The following is an 18,670-nucleotide window of genomic DNA, read 5'->3' on the forward strand; positions in this document are numbered from 1 at the left end:
CCACCTGTTATCAGGTTTCCGCTATCGGGCCACCTACCGTTTATATCCACGCACCAAGCCCAATAGTGCTGGGTGTGAGGGGGAGTGTTAAGAGTCCCACATCGGTTGAGAGATGGCCTGACTAAGTGTTTATATACTAGAGGCAATCCTCACCTTACAAGCCGGTTTTGTAATGATGAGTTAGGCCTAATACTCAATTTTAAGACATCTTAGAAATGAGTATTGGGCCTAACTCATCCTTACAAAACCGGCTTGTAAGGTGAGGATTGCCTCTAGTTTATAAACACTTAGTCAGGCCATCTCTCAACCGATGTGGGACTTCTTAACACACCCCCTCGCGTCCACCGCTATTGGGCTTGGTACGCGGATATAAATGGTAGGTGGCCCGATATCGGGTGGCCCAACGGATCTTGGAGAGGCTCTGATACCATCCTAAAATTGAGTATTAGGCCTAACTCATCATTACAAAACCGGCTTGTAAGGTGAGGATTGCCTCTAGTATATAAACACTTAGTCAGGCCATCTCTCAACCGATGTGGGACTCTTAACAAGAGGACTTGTGCAACGTTGCAAAAATTTATTTTGATACTTTATTTAGCAACAACATAGGTACTTCGGAATCTATCTTAAATTATGTGCCTCGAACAATCAACGAACAAGATAATGATATGTTGATGGCCCCTTTTGTGAAGGAAGAATTTAAAATAGCTTTGTTCCAAATGAATTCAGATAAATCACCGGGTCCAGATGGTTTCAACCCGACATTTTATAAGAGATTTTGGGATATTAGCGGGGATGAAATTTTTAGGACAGGGGTTATGTGGTTGGAGCAAAGTGCTTTTCCCTTGCAAGTTGTAGAAACAAACATTGTGCTTATTCCAAAGAAAGACAATCCAGTCACCATGAAAGATTTTAGGCCAATTTCTTTATGTAATGTTCTCTATAAAATTATTTCAAAGGTGTTGGCGAATAGATTGAAATTGTTATTACCAAAATGTATTTCTCAAGAACAATCAGCTTTTGTAGAAAATTGATCGATAATTGATAATGTGATGGTAGCTTCTGAAATTTTGCATCATATCAAGTGTAAAACGAGGGGACGAGTAGGTGAGGTGTGTAACAGCCCAGGCCCCACCACCTTAGGTGATCCCGGCACTGTCACCTCACGATCTTCTCCACCCCCCTCTCTAGTGGAGTTTTTGCCTTCCGTGTGAATCGAACCACGTACCCTGGGGTTCAAGTACGTGTTCAATCCATTCCCACTACCAATTGGGCTACGTAGCTCAATTGGTAGTGGGAATGGATTGAAAACGTACTTGAAACCCAGGGTACGTGGTTCTATTCCCACGGAAGACAAAAACTCCACTAGAGAGGGGGGTGGAGAAGATCGTGAGGTGACAGTGCCAGGATCACCTAAGGTGGTGGGGCCTGGGCTGTTACAAAAAAGGCACCTTGAGCATCGATTCACGATCAGATTAAATAAAAAATGATTATGCCCAATGTCTTGGTAACATAATCCTATCCCTTGAGCATCGATTCCTAATGTCTTAGGTAATCTATGATCAATTGAGGATTACAAACTTTAATCTATAAAATCTCAATTATCAATCTGAAATGTCTTAAGTGAAAGTTAATTGATAAATTATTCCTAGATCGATGATTCATTCCTATCGTCATAGTAAAATAAATCATTGAATTCATCATATAAGTAGCTAATTCATATAAAGCATTAAACATAAGGAATAATCAAAGAAACTAACTTCATAATTCATATATCAATTCAAATGAGAATCACATGGTTCAAGAGAAATAGAAATCAGAATCCCCTAAGGACCAATCATGGGAATTTAGTTACACATAGTATAAACATTACAATCAAAGAAATGAAAGAAAGCATGTTTACAAGATGATCTTGATGTGTTTCCACATTTCAATCCTTGCCTCCAAGCTCCTAGATCTTCAAAAGTTCTTCAATTTGATGTTTCCAATGTCAATTTTCGATCCCTAATCTCAGATCTGCAAATGATAGAGATGTTCCTTACTCAATTAAAGAGAACATTCGCAAATTCTAGAGACATAACTAAGTGTGAAATTCTCATACACTACAAGAAAAAAGGTACTTTGCGACAGTCAAAATTGCAATTTGCAACGGTTGAAACTGTCGCAATTGTACATCTGCGACAGTTAGCGAACCGTTGCTGATTTGTGTGTCGCAAGAGAACTTTGCAACAGTTTTGAAAACCGTCGTTACAACAGTTTCAAACTGTCGCAATGTTTTTTTTCACGTAAGACTGAATTTAATAGTAGAACTTGCAACGGTTTCAAAACCGTCGCAAACTGTTTTTTTTAAAAAAAAAATATAATAATTTAAAACATTTTAGTGGCTTATTAAATAACAAATACATATTCATACAAGAGTAAAGAAATTAAAATGCACAAATATATAAATATAAATAACTTAATCTCATTTATATAATTCATTCAATAGTAACAACATCCATACATCAAAAAATTAATTAAAGTACTTGAAGTTCCCAACGGAAAAAAAAATCAATGTAGTTCAAACATTGAAAAATTAAAACATAAACATTACTATAGTGGTTAAATATACAAAACATTATGGCAAAATAAGTTCTTAAAATATCTAAACATTTCCTAGTTATTGATGTTGCTTCATAATCCTTAATTAGTGCTACCATCTTCTTGACTCTTCTTATTAGGTTACCTGGAAAAACATAACTATTAGGACACTTAAAAAAACGAATAGACTCAATCATCAAAAACCCCAGACCTATAGCACACACACAAATGACAATAAATAAGGGCAACAAAATTAAGCTCCGTCTGGAATCACATCTCCCACTGCACCTGGAGCCATTGATTGATGATAGTGATGCTGTGGTAGCAAACACCTTTCGCGTTGCCTCACGGTGGTCTCGCAGAGGGTTCGCATTCAGACTTCAGAAACAGAACTGTGAAGCAACCAGAAACATAGTGAGAAGCACAAAAACCATAAACTTATGCAGCAGCAACAGCAAGAACATACTATAAGTAACAGAAAATAAACAAAGAGCTAGAATTAAGTGGAATTAATAAGAAAGAGATGAAAAGGTCAATCATAATATACAAAGAGCTAGAATCATACTATAAGAGCACCAATTTCAGCATCCAAAGTACATAATTTGAGTCCTTGCAATCAACTCAGTTTCAAGTGAATAATTCATCATTGGCTTTCCCCGATATGCTACATTTATCGTGCCCTCTCCTACATTAATAACAGATGAAATCAAAATTATGATACACCCATAAGAAAAATGCATTTGTATGATAAAAATGCATTTGTATAAACTCATAAGAATGATTCCATCCTTTTAGCATTCTCTTCTATTATTTTGCTCCGTGACTCCTCATATGGTGAAGTCGCCATTTTCACTCCAGCTTCCCTATCCTTCCATGTCACCAATTTAATTATCCACTTCAGCTTCCTTAATCCCAAAATTATCCCAATCACCAAGTGAAAACAACGAGAAGAAAAGGTTCGCAAATACACACACATGTTAGCAAGCAATTTCTCAAACACAAACACAATCACAAATACAAAAAAAAGATATCAGCAAAGGTTTTGAGCTACTTCCAAATGCATGAACTAACACACTCAAATCAAACAAAGTAAAGTGAGATTTTGAAGCGAGAAAGATAGTAAGAGTATGAACTTACTTGACGTTGTCGACGAAGGTGCGAGCGACCTCCTTGCGTAGCGGCAATTTCCTGCTCTACATGAGAAAATGAAGAAAAGGGAAAACAAAGTTGAGTAAAAAATCAAAGAAAAAAACTACAAGTCAATTAAGCCAAATATTTTCACATTTGAACAAATAGAAACAAAGATGAAATCTGGAAACATGACAAGGGTGGGGCCGTGGGGGAGCAAAAACCACCAACACCTTGTATTAGTTAGGCCTTTACTTTCCAATTCTATTCAGATAAATTCATAGCAGAAGCTACATTATGATGAATTCATGTTATTACTTACCAGAAGCTAATATATTGTAATCTAAAAAGAGATAAAAATTAAATTAATTAATTTGTGAATTACCTTTCTGATTCTGCAGTGTAGAAAGGTATCTGGACGAGATCCTAGTTACATAAACTTCATGACTGTAATGATAGCATGAGGTTACTATTGCAGCAGCCATAATAGAATACAAATGATAAGAAACTGTGAAGAAAGAAAAGTTTAATTAGCTTTCAAACTTAAATATTGAGCTCATGAATGACAAATCATTATTTAGTAGGTCTCTACAAATAGTAATATCATTATGAACTATGGTAGTGAAAGTCTACAAGGCGCGTGTTGCTCAAATTATACCAATCTAACACTATTTTTATCAATTTAAACTAACTTAGCACCCAAAGGTTAGTCTCATTGTGCATAAATCACACCTAAAAAAAAACATAATTCGAGCTACTAAATTAAGGACTAACAATTTACTTTTCTTAACAACTAAATTAATGTCAATCATTTTCCACAACTAATGTCTCTTCTCAGCCGAATTACTAACTCAATTCTAACCTTCTGAATTGCATCCAATTCATATAGTAGAACTTGATAAAAAAAGAAACAAAGAGAACAAAAATCAATTAGCAAAGGATTCGCCATACCACAAAGGAATTCGAAGGTCGGATTGATTTCTTCCATAACCAAACAGCCCACGGTACTGTCACAGTTGTTGACAGATGCAGCGTTGCTTGCTTAGTAGAAAGTTGCCCGTCTTTGGAATTACACCATATCAGTCGATCTGGAAGTGCAGCAACCGGTAAAATGACACGCTGTATTTGCTGCACGACAGATGAATCAATTTCCTGAATGCAGTCTGGTATGCGCCATGCACCGTTATGTATATATGAAGCGGACGGAGCTGTTAGGCGCGGCCAGAGTTGCTGTGGCAGCTGCAGTCTCTCGGTAAGAGAAGTTCCCAGCCAATTATCGGTCCAGAAGCGAGCTCTTTCACCCGTTCGAATGAGCCATCGTGAGTTTTACTGAACTTTATTAAAGTACAGTTTCAGCCCCGCCCAGATTGTAGAGGAAAAATACCTAGCAAATGGTATACCATCACGTAGATAACACGCACAACATAACACGGCCCATTCAGAATCCGAGGAGCAAAAATTCCAACAACGATGATGTAATAGAGCATTATTTAATGTAAGTGTTAAAAGGAGATGGAAATTTACAAATTCTACCTAACCATAGCAATTTGTCGTATGTGTGATTGGTTTCCCCTTCATCTGAACAGATTCTGCAAACTACCAGTTGGTTGGCTTCTCATCCTTCACCTTAAAATCAATGTCCAAAACAACTCAAAGTTAATATTTACCCTATAATAGAATTCATGTTGGGCATGAAGAAAGTAAACCACTACATAATTCAAAGAGACTGAGTGAGTCGACACCTTGGAACCGCGAGGAAGACAAGACCTGCCACCGTCTTGTTTCTTGTACCTATCCAAACTTAACATAGAGAAATTATACATGCTGAAAACTATTCAATTCAAACATTGTTATGCTCCCTGGTAACAACTTAATTTTACCTCTCTTTTGATATTTGATTTTGAATAGAGAATCACAATTTAAATCAAAGATCAAATCTAGAAACACACATACACACACACACACACCAATACAGTTTCAGATAAAACTAAAAGATCTATACTTCTATATCTAATTAGCAGACCTTATTCTCGATTTAGAAGAGCCGAGAGCGCAACATCACAGATCCTCATTACCTGGTGGGATTACAACCCCTATACCAAATTTCAAATAAAACTAGATAATCAAATTATCATGTTAAAAACTCTTGAACAACTAAAATAAATAAGCTAACAATAACGACGTTTGAAAAACAAGATAAACCAGATTCCCACAGACTTTTTAAGCAAACAAAAAACAGCCGCAACAGATACAATGTGCCTCTTAGCAGAAGCACTGCAAGGCTAACAAAATGCACACAGTTGGAACCAGCAGACACTAGAAGAAACAGATACAGGGATAAAAAAACACCCAAAAAGAAAGTAACAGCTGCTGGTTACCATTTCTACTCAAACAATCACCTGGATCCCATTTTTAATATACTCAATCCCAGAATACTAAAACAGCAACAAATGTCAAACAAATTCTAGATTAAACACAACAAAATGAATAAGAATCATTGGGTCATATAACATTGTTACAGTAGATTAAAAACCAAAATGAAGTTTACTCTAATAATGAATACAAAACATCAAAACAAACCCAAAATAACCCAGAGACGGATAAACTGAGCAGTCGAGCTCCGGTAGAACGGCGGAGCACCGGAGTGTGAGGAGGAGAAGGTCTGGTACGGTGGCAGTCGGGTTCAGCCGTCTAGGGTTCTCGCTTCTTCTTTATGCTCAACGGGTCATGAGGATTTAGGGAATGATAAAGGGATTGGAGAGATCGAGTGATTTAGGGATTTAAGGTAAAGAGATTGGAGAGGGAGAAAAGATTGAAGAACTCATACGCTTCTCGAACGATGAAGAGAGTGGCGAGAGTGTTTTATGGATTTATCAACAGTGTGAATTTTTTTTTATGCAAGTGATTTGGCACTTTTCAAAGCAAAATCTTGCGACAGTTTGACCAAGGGTCGCAAGCACTGTTGCAAAAATCCAAGAATTAACACATTGCGACGGTTATAACCAAAGGGTCGCAATACAAGTGTCGCAAAGTGACTTTTTTCTTGTAGTGATAATCAACAAAAGATCAGTGTATGGGCTCAAAATTTCACGGTTATGCCGGAATAAACTATGGTCAATATTTATGAGAGTCCCTAAGCTTTGCCTAAACAATCAACTATGATGCATAAGACACAATCAAAAACATCACACATTCATATCATGCATTTGGTCAACAATTCTGAATATAAGATGGTAGCCAAACAAATTTCAAATAGTGTGAGGTTTTCAAAAAGACTAAAACATTCAAGGAAAACAACAAATATCACAAGTACTTATTCATGACCAATAAAGAGCAAGTAACAACTTCAACATAAACGTACGAAGCAGGCCAAAAAGTACACATGGAGAAGGTAATATCTGAAAATCTGATTCTTTTTTTTTCCTCAGCTTTCGAATGCACTATACTCCAAATCCTCTATTGTCTTTTTTAACCTGCAAAACACAAAACCAAAACAAAGAAAAACATTGTTTAGTGGATAAAACATTGGGTTGCCTCCCAAGCAGCACTCTTTTAACGTCAATAGCTTGACGGTCCATGACTTCAAATTAGGGAGGATATTTCAGACTTGTTTCACCCCAACTCCTCTTTTGCTCTTTCTTCAACGGAGAATTATTCTGATCAACAAGCAATGATTTCACTATTGTCGGACGGCGAATGAACTTTATCCGCTTATTCCTCCCTTTCTTTCTTTTCTTCTTTCGTGCTCCTTTTGGACCTTCCTTAGAATCATCCATGTGAATATATGCCTTGACAGGAACAATGTTGTTTTGATGATTGACAAAAGAAGTCAAAGAATGACAATGATGCAAAAAGCGGAAAAGATTATCAAACTTTCAAGACTTGAATTATATACTTATTGAGTTGTATAATTCATATATTATTAAAATCATTATGTGAGTAGTAGAAATAGCTCTCTTGAAAATATATCACACACTCACAATAATTTTTATTTAAATGTGATTTTGGATAAAAATATTTTTGCATAATTGTTTTGAAAATTGCATAATTATTTTTTGACATTTAAATTTTAAAATCATTTTATTTAGCATGCATTAATGTTGACTTGATTTAATTTGTGAAATATTATTGCATGTCTACGTGTTTTTCATAATTGCATAATATATGATCATAGCCAAATTGATTTCATGAGACAATGGCATAATTGCTATGATTCTACGTATTAAAGAAGAAATATCATACAACGGCTAATTCTGCATTAAGCTTTCAAACGGCTATTTTATTTTAATGTTCGTCAATCACATTTGTCCTATAAATAAGTGCATTGTAATAGCTCTTTCAAGAACTGAATTTTTACATCAAAATCATATAGAAAATAATACTCATCACTCTCACTATTTCTATACTTGCTAATATATTTACTTGAGAGCTCTTTTATACTACATAGTTTACCTTGTAGTACTTGTGCTTCAATTTGTTATATCTACACACTTGGTGTAATATCATTGTAATTTCTTTTGTATTGGGTGTGATCCCAAGGTTTTCAAGAGAGGTGATATCTCTTGGTTTAGAGGCTCTTGCACAAGGGAGGTGATATCCCATTGTTTGTGTTGAGAGTTCTCGGTTGTAAAGGTTATTAGCTTATCCTGTTATAAAAGCTTGGTTTAGTGAAATCTCAAGGTGCTTTCCTTGGGGACTGGAGTAGGCCCTTTGTTTTTGGCCGAACCAGGATAATTTCTTTGTGTTCTTTCTCCTTTCCCTTTCATCTCTTTTATATTCCTTGCAAGTTATTTCAATTTATTTACTTGTTTTCGGCAACATTATTTATAATTTCTTATTCTATTTAAACTTATTTACAAGCACTTAATTTTATTTGATTAAATTTTTTAAGTGCTTATTTTTAATCGGTTTTTCGAGTACACAATTCACCCCCCCTCTTGTGTCGTTTGGAGTCACTCGACTAACAAGTGGCATCAGAGCTTGGACTCTTGTTTAAAGACTAATCGTCTCAAGAGCCAAGATGACTTCAAACAAATTTTATGGGGAAACTTCCATAAATAGACCACCACCTTTCAATGGTGAATGGTATGGTTATTGGAAGGAAAGAATGAAAATTTTTATTCAAGGTATAGACCTTGATATATGGGACGCTGTGGAAAATGGTCCATTTATTCCCACCCATTTAGTTAATAATGTAGTGGTGAATAAACCAAGAAATCTTTGGACCAAAATTGAAAAAGAAAAGGTACAATACAATTTGAAAGCAAAGTATATCATCACAAGTGCTTTAAGCGTTGATGAATTCTATCGAGTATCAAATTGTATGACCGCCAAAGAAATGTGGGACACCCTTCAATTGACCCATGAAGGAACTACCGAGGTCAAGAGGGCTAGGATGAACACATTGACTCATGAGTATGAATTATTTAGGATGCAATCAGGAGAAAGCATACAACATATGCAAAAACGATTCATTCGTATAATAAATCATCTTAGAGAGCTTGGAAAATATTTCGAAAATGAAGATTTAATTAATAAAGTACTTGGATGCTTAAATCGATGTTGGCAACCCAAAGTGACCGCTATTTTGGAATCTAATAATTTATCGTCTATGAATTTGGCTATTTTATTTGGTAAATTGCAGGAACACGAGCTCGAATTAAATCGACTCTTTGAGAGTGAAGAAGGTGAAAACCAAAATAAAAGACTTGCCTTCAAAGCAAATATAGAAGAAAATAGAGAAGACATGGAGCCAATAGTTATTATGCCCAAAGAGTCAATGAAGCATAAATGCAAAGAAAAAGAAACCTCAAGCTCTCGTACGAAAAGAAGGAAATCATACATTGCTTGGGATGATTATGATATGACCTCATCCGATGAATCTGAAATTGAGGAAGCAAACCTATGTCTCATGGCTCATCAAGAAGAAGAGGTAAATTCTTTTGAATCTGAGCCTAACTTTACTTATGACGAGTTGCTCTTTATTTGTGAAGAATTAAATAAGGAGTCTAGTAAGTTTAAAAAAATTGTTTCTACTTCTAAGAAAACTATTTCCACTCTTGAATCAAAAATTAATGTTTTAACTAAGGAAATAGAGGATCTTAAGGAGAAACAAGTTTCTCTAAGTGAGGTATCTACTTACACCCCTTGTGAAAACAAGAAAGAAAATATTGAATGTAATGAATGCATTATCTTGAAAGATAAAGTTGAAGATTTGAATAATGTTCTTGCAAAATTCACAATGGGTAGAGACAAATTAAACATCATTTTGGGTAATCAAAAGGCAAGCTATAATAAAGCTGGTTTGGGTTATCAACCAAAAAGACACACTTTACATTTTAAAAGAAATTTTAGCCCAAATATGACTTCTAGTAGACCTTTTGTTAAATGTTTCTATTGCAACAAAAATGGTCATACTTCATATATTTGTAATTTGAGAAAGAACCAATATTTAAATAATAGATGGGAAGGAATGTCAAATGGCACTTTGCCTAAAACTAACTCTCAAGGACCCAAAATGATTTGGGTACCAAAAGCCAAAGTTTGATTTTGTGTTGTAGATGTGCTTGGAGCCGAAGAACTCAATTTGCATATTTTTAATGGCTATATAAAGCACATGATATGGAGAGAAAGGAGTTGCCTTATTATCAACAAAGAAAATGGCTATGCATCATAAGGCGATGTTATTTATTGAAAGTTCTCCAAAAAGAAATTGCAAATTCAAGAGAAGCAAAACTGATCTACTCTTTTCACTTTACTATTTTTTATGATTTATTTTTCCTAAATATATGCCTTGTCATGATTATTTCTTTCCCGCTTTTTGATAATGCCAAAAGGGGGAGAGTTGTGTGATTTGCATGTTTCAGGGAGAGTAGTTTGTAAATGTTTGCATATAGAAAGGGGGAGAATAATCTGCGCTTATCTCTGATATATACTTTATTATTGATTAATTTTATCCTAACCCCTTCATTGAGCAAATCCCACCATGAGATGTTTGTCATCATCAAAAAGGGGGAGAATGTGAATATATGCCTTGACAGGAACAATGTTGTTTTGATGATTGACAAAAGAAGTCAAAGAATGACAATGATGCAAAAAGCGGAAAAGATTATCAAACTTTCAAGACTTGAATTATATACTTATTGAGTTGTATAATTCATATATTATTAAAATCATTATGTGAGTAGTAGAAATAGCTCTCTTGAAAATATATCACACACTCACAATAATTTTTATTTAAATGTGATTTTGGATAAAAATATTTTTGCATAATTGTTTTGAAAATTGCATAATTATTTTTTGACATTTAAATTTTAAAATCATTTTATTTAGCATGCATTAATGTTGACTTGATTTAATTTGTGAAATATTATTGCATGTCTACGTGTTTTTCATAATTGCATAATATATGATCATAGCCAAATTGATTTCATGAGACAATGGCATAATTGCTATGATTCTACGTATTAAAGAAGAAATATCATACAACGGCTAATTCTGCATTAAGCTTTCAAACGGCTATTTTATTTTAATGTTCGTCAATCACATTTGTCCTATAAATAAGTGCATTGTAATAGCTCTTTCAAGAACTGAATTTTTACATCAAAATCATATAGAAAATAATACTCATCACTCTCACTATTTCTATACTTGCTAATATATTTACTTGAGAGCTCTTTTATACTACATAGTTTACCTTGTAGTACTTGTGCTTCAATTTGTTATATCTACACACTTGGTGTAATATCATTGTAATTTCTTTTGTATTGGGTGTGATCCCAAGGTTTTCAAGAGAGGTGATATCTCTTGGTTTAGAGGCTCTTGTACAAGGGAGGTGATATCCCATTGTTTGTGTTGAGAGTTCTCGGTTGTAAAGGTTATTAGCTTATCCTGTTATAAAAGCTTGGTTTAGTGAAATCTCAAGGTGCTTTCCTTGGGGACTGGAGTAGGCCCTTTGTTTTTGGCCGAACCAGGATAATTTCTTTGTGTTCTTTCTCCTTTCCCTTTCATCTCTTTTATATTCCTTGCAAGTTATTTCAATTTATTTACTTGTTTTCGGCAACATTATTTATAATTTCTTATTCTATTTAAACTTATTTACAAGCACTTAATTTTATTTGATTAAATTTTTTAAGTGCTTATTTTTAATCGGTTTTTCGAGTACACAATTCACCCCCCCTCTTGTGTCGTTTGGAGTCACTCGACTAACAATCCACACTCTTTTTCCTAAAACTCATAATGATGGTTTCAACTAGCTTCATCACTTCTTTCTTTACTAAACCTTCCAATGGAGGAATAACAATTTTACAAGCATCCACATCCGGATTGACTTCTTCCTCCTTATAAACCTTGTGCAAGCAAAAGGCAGGGATTATACCATTTAAATTCGAAGTCAAAGTGTCATAATCCTTCTCCAATTCTTTAACAAGGTCATCTTCTTCCAAAGGAGTAAGCAAGCTACTAAGTATGACTGGTTGCTTTGAATCCTCTCTCAAGAATACATACTTCCAATTAGGAGGAAGTTCTTGCAACCCCGGAGGACTTGGCTCAAACTCTTCCTCCACTAGCAATGTCTCCTCCACTTTTAGCGTTTCCGCTACTTGGCACTCATCCAATTGTTGAAGAAAAAGTTCAATTTCATGATCCTATTCTTCTTCTCTCACATCCTTTGCCACATCCTCTAACACATTCACCTTGAAACATTCGGGTACCACTTCACAAAACTTTGTTGCTTCAAATACCTTGAAACATACTTGTTCATCGTCTAGGCGAAACATGAGCTCACTCATCTCAACGTCAATTAAAGCCCTTCCGGTGGCTAAGAATGGTCTTCCCAACAAGAGAGGAACTTCAACATCCTCCACCATTTCAAGAATCACGAAATCAGCCGGGAATACAAATTCAGCACATCTTACCAACACATCTTGTAGAATTCCATGTGGGTAAGTAATTGACCGGTCAGCAAGAGATAATTGTGATGACATGCGTCATTACATGAAAATAAGACCAATTTCAAGTGTTTTTTAGAAGAATTGTAACTCCTTTCATGGAAGAATAATGCACTAGTTTGAAGATATTTGCAAAGGATGAAAGTAGCTGAAGAATGAAGAAAAATAGCTAATATTCTGCTTTTTTTCGCCCCAGGCGAAAAATCCTGTGCCTGAGGCGAAAAGTTCCAGTTGAAAAGTACCTCTCTGTTTGCTATTTCGCCTGAGGCAAAAAATCCTGTGCCTCAGGCGAAAATTTCACCAGAAAAAGTACCTCTCTGTTTGCCTGTTCGCCTTTAGGTAATGAGTAGAGTATTGTAATATCTCTAGAGCTTCTAAGCAAGGAGATAGTGTGTGTGAACCATTCCTAAGCTTTGAAGTACGGAATTGGTGAATGTTTAAGAAGTGTATCTTCATCTACAAGTTGTTATGTGTACGATCACAGTGGCTGTGATTAAGAGGAGTTGAGCGGAGGTTCTCATACCTAGGTGTGTCTTAGATAGAATATAGCACGAGTGGTGATTAGGTGATAAGTTGTAAACGGGCGAGTTTAGCTTTGAACTAATACTATCATAGTGGATTCACTCCTGGATTGGTATCCCCCAGATTAGGTGATGTTGCACCGAACTAGGTTAACAAATAACTTGTGTTTTACGTTCTGCACTTTATTATTAACTTGTATGTACTGCTACGAGATGCTTAAGCATCGCGTTCAACATCAGTATACTATCGCTCCTGAAAAATGTTGGAGCATCGTGTAGAACATCTACTGTTTACGTTTTTCAGTATCTGTTATTAATGTTATATGTCTTGCCATATTATTCATGACAGACCAGATGTTTCGCCATCCTGTACAACATCTGGTTCTGCTATACCAGAATTTCAAAAAGTAACAAGTATTCGATATGTTGGAGAGATTTGTATTCTTATATTAAAAAAAAGGAAAATGATTGATATTACGAAGTTGTTTTTAACGAAACATGAGAGTGATGTTGCTATTTGAAAAAAACATCGACCGCTTTCTTCTTTCTTAATTGTTCCTAGTTTTACGGATGATCATCATGATCCCGCTGGTTGGAATCAAGGCAAGGATCAAGGCGGTGGGAATCCATTTGTTGATAACGACAACATAAATGACTTTTTTCAGAGCAGCGGAGGCGGGAATCAAAGCATGATGGACAATCAAGAAGCGGAAGGTAAAGCGGCCAAACAAGGGGAAGGGGAAGAAACGGAAATTTATGTTTCGTTGTTTATTATTAAAATTTTAATATATATATATATATATATATATATATATATATATATATATATATATATATATATATATATGAAATTCCACTTTTAAAGATTGATAAGTGGAGTGTCTAGGGTTCGAACCCTGGCTCTTGCATATAAAATGCTAATGTCCATACCAACTGGGCTAAGCTCACAAGGACAATTTTTAATTTATATTTTTATTTTGTCTCAAAAATTAATGTTCTGTTTTATTATATATTAAAAATAATTGTGTTATTTTTTATTTAAATAAAAAATGTATTTTAAATTAATAGATATAAATAATTATATTTTATAAATAAAATTATTACTATTTTTTAAAAATTAATATATAACTTTGTGGTGGCTTTGGCTGTCAAAAATCAATTAACACAACTACAACATAATTTTGTGGCAGTTCTAACCATCGGTAATGAAAAGCTGCAACATGTACAACTTTGTGGCGGTCTAGGCCCCCAATAAATTGGACAATCTTGTTTGTGCATTGTGGTGGTTCAGATCGCCAGTAAATGGTCTGTTTTTTGCAAGGTTATCAGAACCGGACCGGTCATCGAACCGGCGAGCTCACCGGTTCAAGGTTCAATTGGTCGGACCGGGTTCAATCGGGGTCGAACCGTTTTTAATTAAATATATATATTTTAATTAATATATAAATAAATATACATGAATAATTACTCAATATTTCATAATTTCACACATTAAAAGATAAAATATCACAAGTCAAAATAAAATAAAATTTATAATTCAAACCAAATGAAAAATAGATGAAAAACAAAAACATTTCCTATTCCTACGACGTCGTTGTTTTGTTTCATATTTTTTATTTTTTTTAAAAAAATTAAAACGACGTCGTTTTGGCCTTTTTTTTAAAAAAAAAATAAAAATCTGCAAAACCGCTTGAACCGCCCGGCCGGTTCGCCGGTTCGACCCGGTCCGACCCCGATTCACGCGTTTTTTTGCCGATCGGTTTCCTATCTGTTTTTTGCTCAAAACCGAACCATTTTCATGACCGGTTCACGGTCCGACCGGCCGATCCGGTTCGGTTTTGATAACCTTGGTTTTTTGTTTCTAACTGTTTAGGTCGCCACTAAATTTATCAAATGAACTATTTTTTGGCAGACTTTGATCGTTAGTTGGCCGCTTTGAGTAGTTTTTGAGAATTTTTGGCCGCAAAAAAATCTCATTTTTCTTGTATTGAATGCAATTTTTCTATAATATCAAGATGTTATTGGTGTTGTCGTGGTTGATTATTTTTAAATTTTTTTAGGTAAATTACGAGTATTATAAAACATCATTGTGACTAGTAGACATCAGAAGGACATCTAATAGTACTAATATTATGTCTCTTTGCTCATATATAATATAATATAAAAAAAAAATGAGAAACTATACAAAATGGGAGGTCAAATCTTACCCAGATAAAAAGCAAAAGAAAGACAAAATATAAAACGAAAAAAAAAAATTCCAAATCCAAATCTAAAATTAGAGATACTATTCCTAAACTAGCCTCATTGAATACATGAGGCAAAATTTGAGAGATTATTTTTTAGTTGTAACAATGGATTAGATAAGGAAAGGTGGTGATGGTGGAAACGGGATTTGATTTCTATGTAAAATACGAAGATCTGGATTTTCTCAAACTCCTTTATTATGTGTTTATTTTGCCACTTTTTTTTTACGGAACATTTTATTGATCATAACATATTCAATGTAGGTATATGAATTCAAATTTAAATACTAGCTAAAGATATATATATTTTTTATATATAAAAGGGGCTAAGCCCAAGAAAAGAAACTAAACAGAAATGACTTTAGGGATAGTAACCCGCATTACATCCATAAGCAACAAATTATTCAAATTAGCCGGACATTGTTCATAAACACGTAGTCCAGGTCCATGGTCGCATCCCATGTTGGCAAGAGCATCCGCATTTGCTTCACGCTGTGTGTGACAAATTCTAATCTCCCAATTAGCAAAAATATGAATAACCTCATTTACTTTGTCTCATAACAAATTTAATATGAGATTCTAATTTTGTTACATTTATTTATTTCATGTGCATCAATCGTGAGTTTGATCTACTAAAAAATAAGAGACTGAACAGGACAATTTCTGTTGTAGTGTGTTTAATTTTAAAACTGTTTCTGGTACTAGACAAACTGAGGGCCAAGGAACAGAACAAAAATTGAAATTCTTGTCCTCCACAGAACCACCGGATAACATTTTGTCCTAAGTACAAATTGTCTAAAATACCAAAATAACATTTTGTTTATCAAACATCGTACAATACAAAGCTTGTTCTATACCTTAAACATTTGTCATGTGATGTTCTGTCTTGTACTGTCATGTACTATTCTGTCCAGTATTTATATTTTGCAGATTAAATGAACCCCTACTAACAATTTATTAATAGAATATATTCAATATAATAAAGTATATTAATCCAACATAAGTAAGTACATGAATATTCTTAACAAAACTCACACTCCTTAGTAAGAAAATTAAAAACTCGAACTACTGAGTTTCAAATTTTGTTACATACATTTACTTGCACCACTAACACTCCAACTAGAAGTGTGATGAGGAATATTTTATCCTTCAAACAAATTTATTACAAATACATTATTTTTTTTGAAACAATACAAATTTTTTATATTAAAAAGCTAGTTCAGATTTACCAGAAACATAATAACCATCCACATGAAGATCAAGTCCAGTGACAAAGTCAGAGTCATTAGATGCAAGGAACAAAACAGCATTTGCAACATGTTTAGTGTTGAGAATCACTCCTTCCAACCTTTTATATTCTGAAAAAATCAAATCAACTGTCTCTGGACCCGCATCTAGCAATTTACAAGTCAACGGTGTTGCTAATCCATTTGGTGAAACACAATTCACCCTTATCCCATTCTTTGCAAGTTGTATACTTGCTGAACGCATTAACCCTAATATCGCGTGCTTCGACATTACGTAATCTGTCATCTTCAAACTACCGTGACTACCGGCGGCACTCGCCGTGCAGACAATGCTACCCCTCACTTGCCCCTCCACCATCGCACGCGCTGCGTGTTTCACGCACAATGCCATTCCTCGGACATTAACCGAGAACAAATGGTCAGCTTGAAAAATGTCAAATTCCAACACGGTCTGGTCACTAGGACTTGCAATTCCAGCATTGCTGAACATAATATCTACCTGTTAAGGAAAATAAATTAAAAAAGTAATTAATTTTTTTTTTAAAACACACGTGTCGCAGTTGACCATTCATACATATCAATGCATAACTTTAACCAATAATTTATTTAGTTATCTTTTATTAAAAATTATAAAAAATTGATTTTTAAAAATATTCATGAGACAAATCGAACAAAAGCGTATACGCTAGCATTTATCTATATATTAATAAAAAAAAAATATGGCAAAGTAAGCTATGTACATGTTCATAATAAAACTACGAAACTTATTTTGTGACGGAATAAGTAACATGAAAAATTAATTGAGTCATATAATTAATAATAACCTGTCCATAAGCATCAACCGTTGATTGAACGAGATATTTGACTTGATCTTCGTCTACGACATCACAATGAATGTAGGTACACCTGTGCGTGCCAATGGATTCCGCTACTTGTTTACCCAACTCGTCTTGGATGTCAGCAATCACCACCATGCGTGCACCTTGTTCGGCAAAGACATGCACCGTCTCTTTGCCAATGCCGCTGGCACCTCCGGTAACAATGGCTACTTTGCCTGCTAACCTAAGACCACTGCTAGTGGATGAAGATTGTGCCATTTTTTAATGTATAGAAAGTGGATCCAAACTAGCCTTTTATATTGATGGGAAGCATTGGATTTTTGAATAAGGCAATGTTAAAGATAAGAAGAGACACGTTTCGTTTGTACCACGGATGGTTTAATTACGTAATAAAATTTTCAACATGGTATACATAAGAAGATACATAAAATTTTCAACATGTTAAAGATAAGAAGAGACCACGTTTTTCGTCAAAAACATGGTATACATAAATGTTCAAAAATATTAATTTTATTTTAAATTTAAGTTTTTATTCACAATATTTTAAGTTTAATTCTTTTTTTTTTAGATTCAGATTTATTTTCTTAAAATAAAATCGTACATTTTGTCCAAAATAAAAATCTAAAACACATACATTCAAATTAGGGTGGATCTATGTACCGTCCAACCTATAGGGCGGAGGTAGACAAAAATATTAAGGTAAGTCGTGACAGAGCTTATTTATTTTTTTATCGGGTGCATTAAATGCATAAATTTAATTTTTACAGGTTTCAATAATATATCGAAATTCATGTAAGATATGTTTAAAAACATGAAAATTTAAATTAACAATGTGCACATTTTCTATTTAGATCAAAATATCATCCTTTCTGAAAAGTTTGGGTAGTACGTTATAGGTAATGGGTAAAAAAAAATCATTCTTCCACTATATTAATTATTAAGTATATATATGTTTAAAATAAAGGATAATTTTATAGTTTTATAAAAAAGGCTTAATTAGTCTATTGATCCCTTAAAGACATTTTAGGTTTCACAATAGTCCCTTAAAGAAAAAAAGGTCTGGATTGGTCCCTTAAAGACACATATGTTTCTCACATTGGTCCTTTCCGTCAATTTTTCACAAAAAACGTTAGTTTTAGTTGACTGAATTGTGGATGTCGTTAA

At 34.3% G+C, this 18,670-nt stretch overlaps 2 protein-coding genes and 1 long non-coding RNA gene across 10 annotated transcripts; 1 reads left to right on the top strand and 2 right to left on the bottom strand.

Annotated features, from left to right (window-relative positions):
* Window positions 1-2,581: 2,581 nt before the first annotated feature.
* Window positions 2,582-6,680, bottom strand: LOC123887468. 8 transcript variants are annotated; one of them, XR_006801508.1, is made up of 8 exons: window positions 5,451-6,679; window positions 5,242-5,334; window positions 4,660-5,092; window positions 4,094-4,216; window positions 3,718-3,773; window positions 3,146-3,265; window positions 2,869-2,972; window positions 2,582-2,725 (listed from the first exon to the last, which is right to left on the bottom strand). It is a non-coding gene; the product is annotated as an uncharacterized LOC123887468 (long non-coding RNA). The 8 variants fall into 8 exon arrangements; XR_006801507.1 differs by having other exon boundaries at window positions 4,660-5,328; window positions 5,451-6,680; XR_006801503.1 differs by having other exon boundaries at window positions 3,146-3,485; window positions 4,660-5,334; window positions 5,451-6,680.
* A 2,048-nt stretch (window positions 6,681-8,728) lies between these two features.
* LOC123885902 lies at window positions 8,729-10,255 on the top strand. Its single transcript, XM_045935242.1, has one exon. It carries the CDS (start codon window positions 8,729-8,731, stop codon window positions 10,253-10,255), a length of 1,527 nt encoding a protein of 508 aa, XP_045791198.1.
* Window positions 10,256-16,390: 6,135 nt separating this feature from the next.
* On the bottom strand, window positions 16,391-17,867 carry LOC123885071 ((-)-isopiperitenol/(-)-carveol dehydrogenase, mitochondrial-like). Its single transcript, XM_045934291.1, has 2 exons — window positions 17,492-17,867; window positions 16,391-17,166 (listed from the first exon to the last, which is right to left on the bottom strand). Exons 1-2 carry the CDS (start codon window positions 17,762-17,764, stop codon window positions 16,627-16,629), a joined length of 813 nt encoding a protein of 270 aa, XP_045790247.1. The 5' UTR covers window positions 17,765-17,867; the 3' UTR covers window positions 16,391-16,626.
* Window positions 17,868-18,670: the final 803 nt, after the last annotated feature.

The sequence above is a fragment of the Trifolium pratense genome, linkage group LG5 (assembly GCF_020283565.1).
Source record: "Trifolium pratense cultivar HEN17-A07 linkage group LG5, ARS_RC_1.1, whole genome shotgun sequence".
NCBI classification, from domain to species: domain Eukaryota; kingdom Viridiplantae; phylum Streptophyta; class Magnoliopsida; order Fabales; family Fabaceae; genus Trifolium; species Trifolium pratense.

Bases quoted from the DNA above. Each gene is read 5' to 3' on its own strand.
- LOC123885071 (XM_045934291.1), bottom strand. From the start codon at position 17,764: ATGGCACAATCTTCATCCACTAGCAGTGGTCTTAGGTTAGCAGGCAAA. The intron at 17,167-17,491 runs GTTATTATTAAT...TTTCCTTAACAG, and splicing joins CGGTTGATGCTTATGGACAG to GTAGATATTATGTTCAGCAA.
- LOC123885902 (XM_045935242.1), top strand. From the start codon at position 8,729: ATGACTTCAAACAAATTTTATGGGGAAACTTCCATAAATAGACCACCA.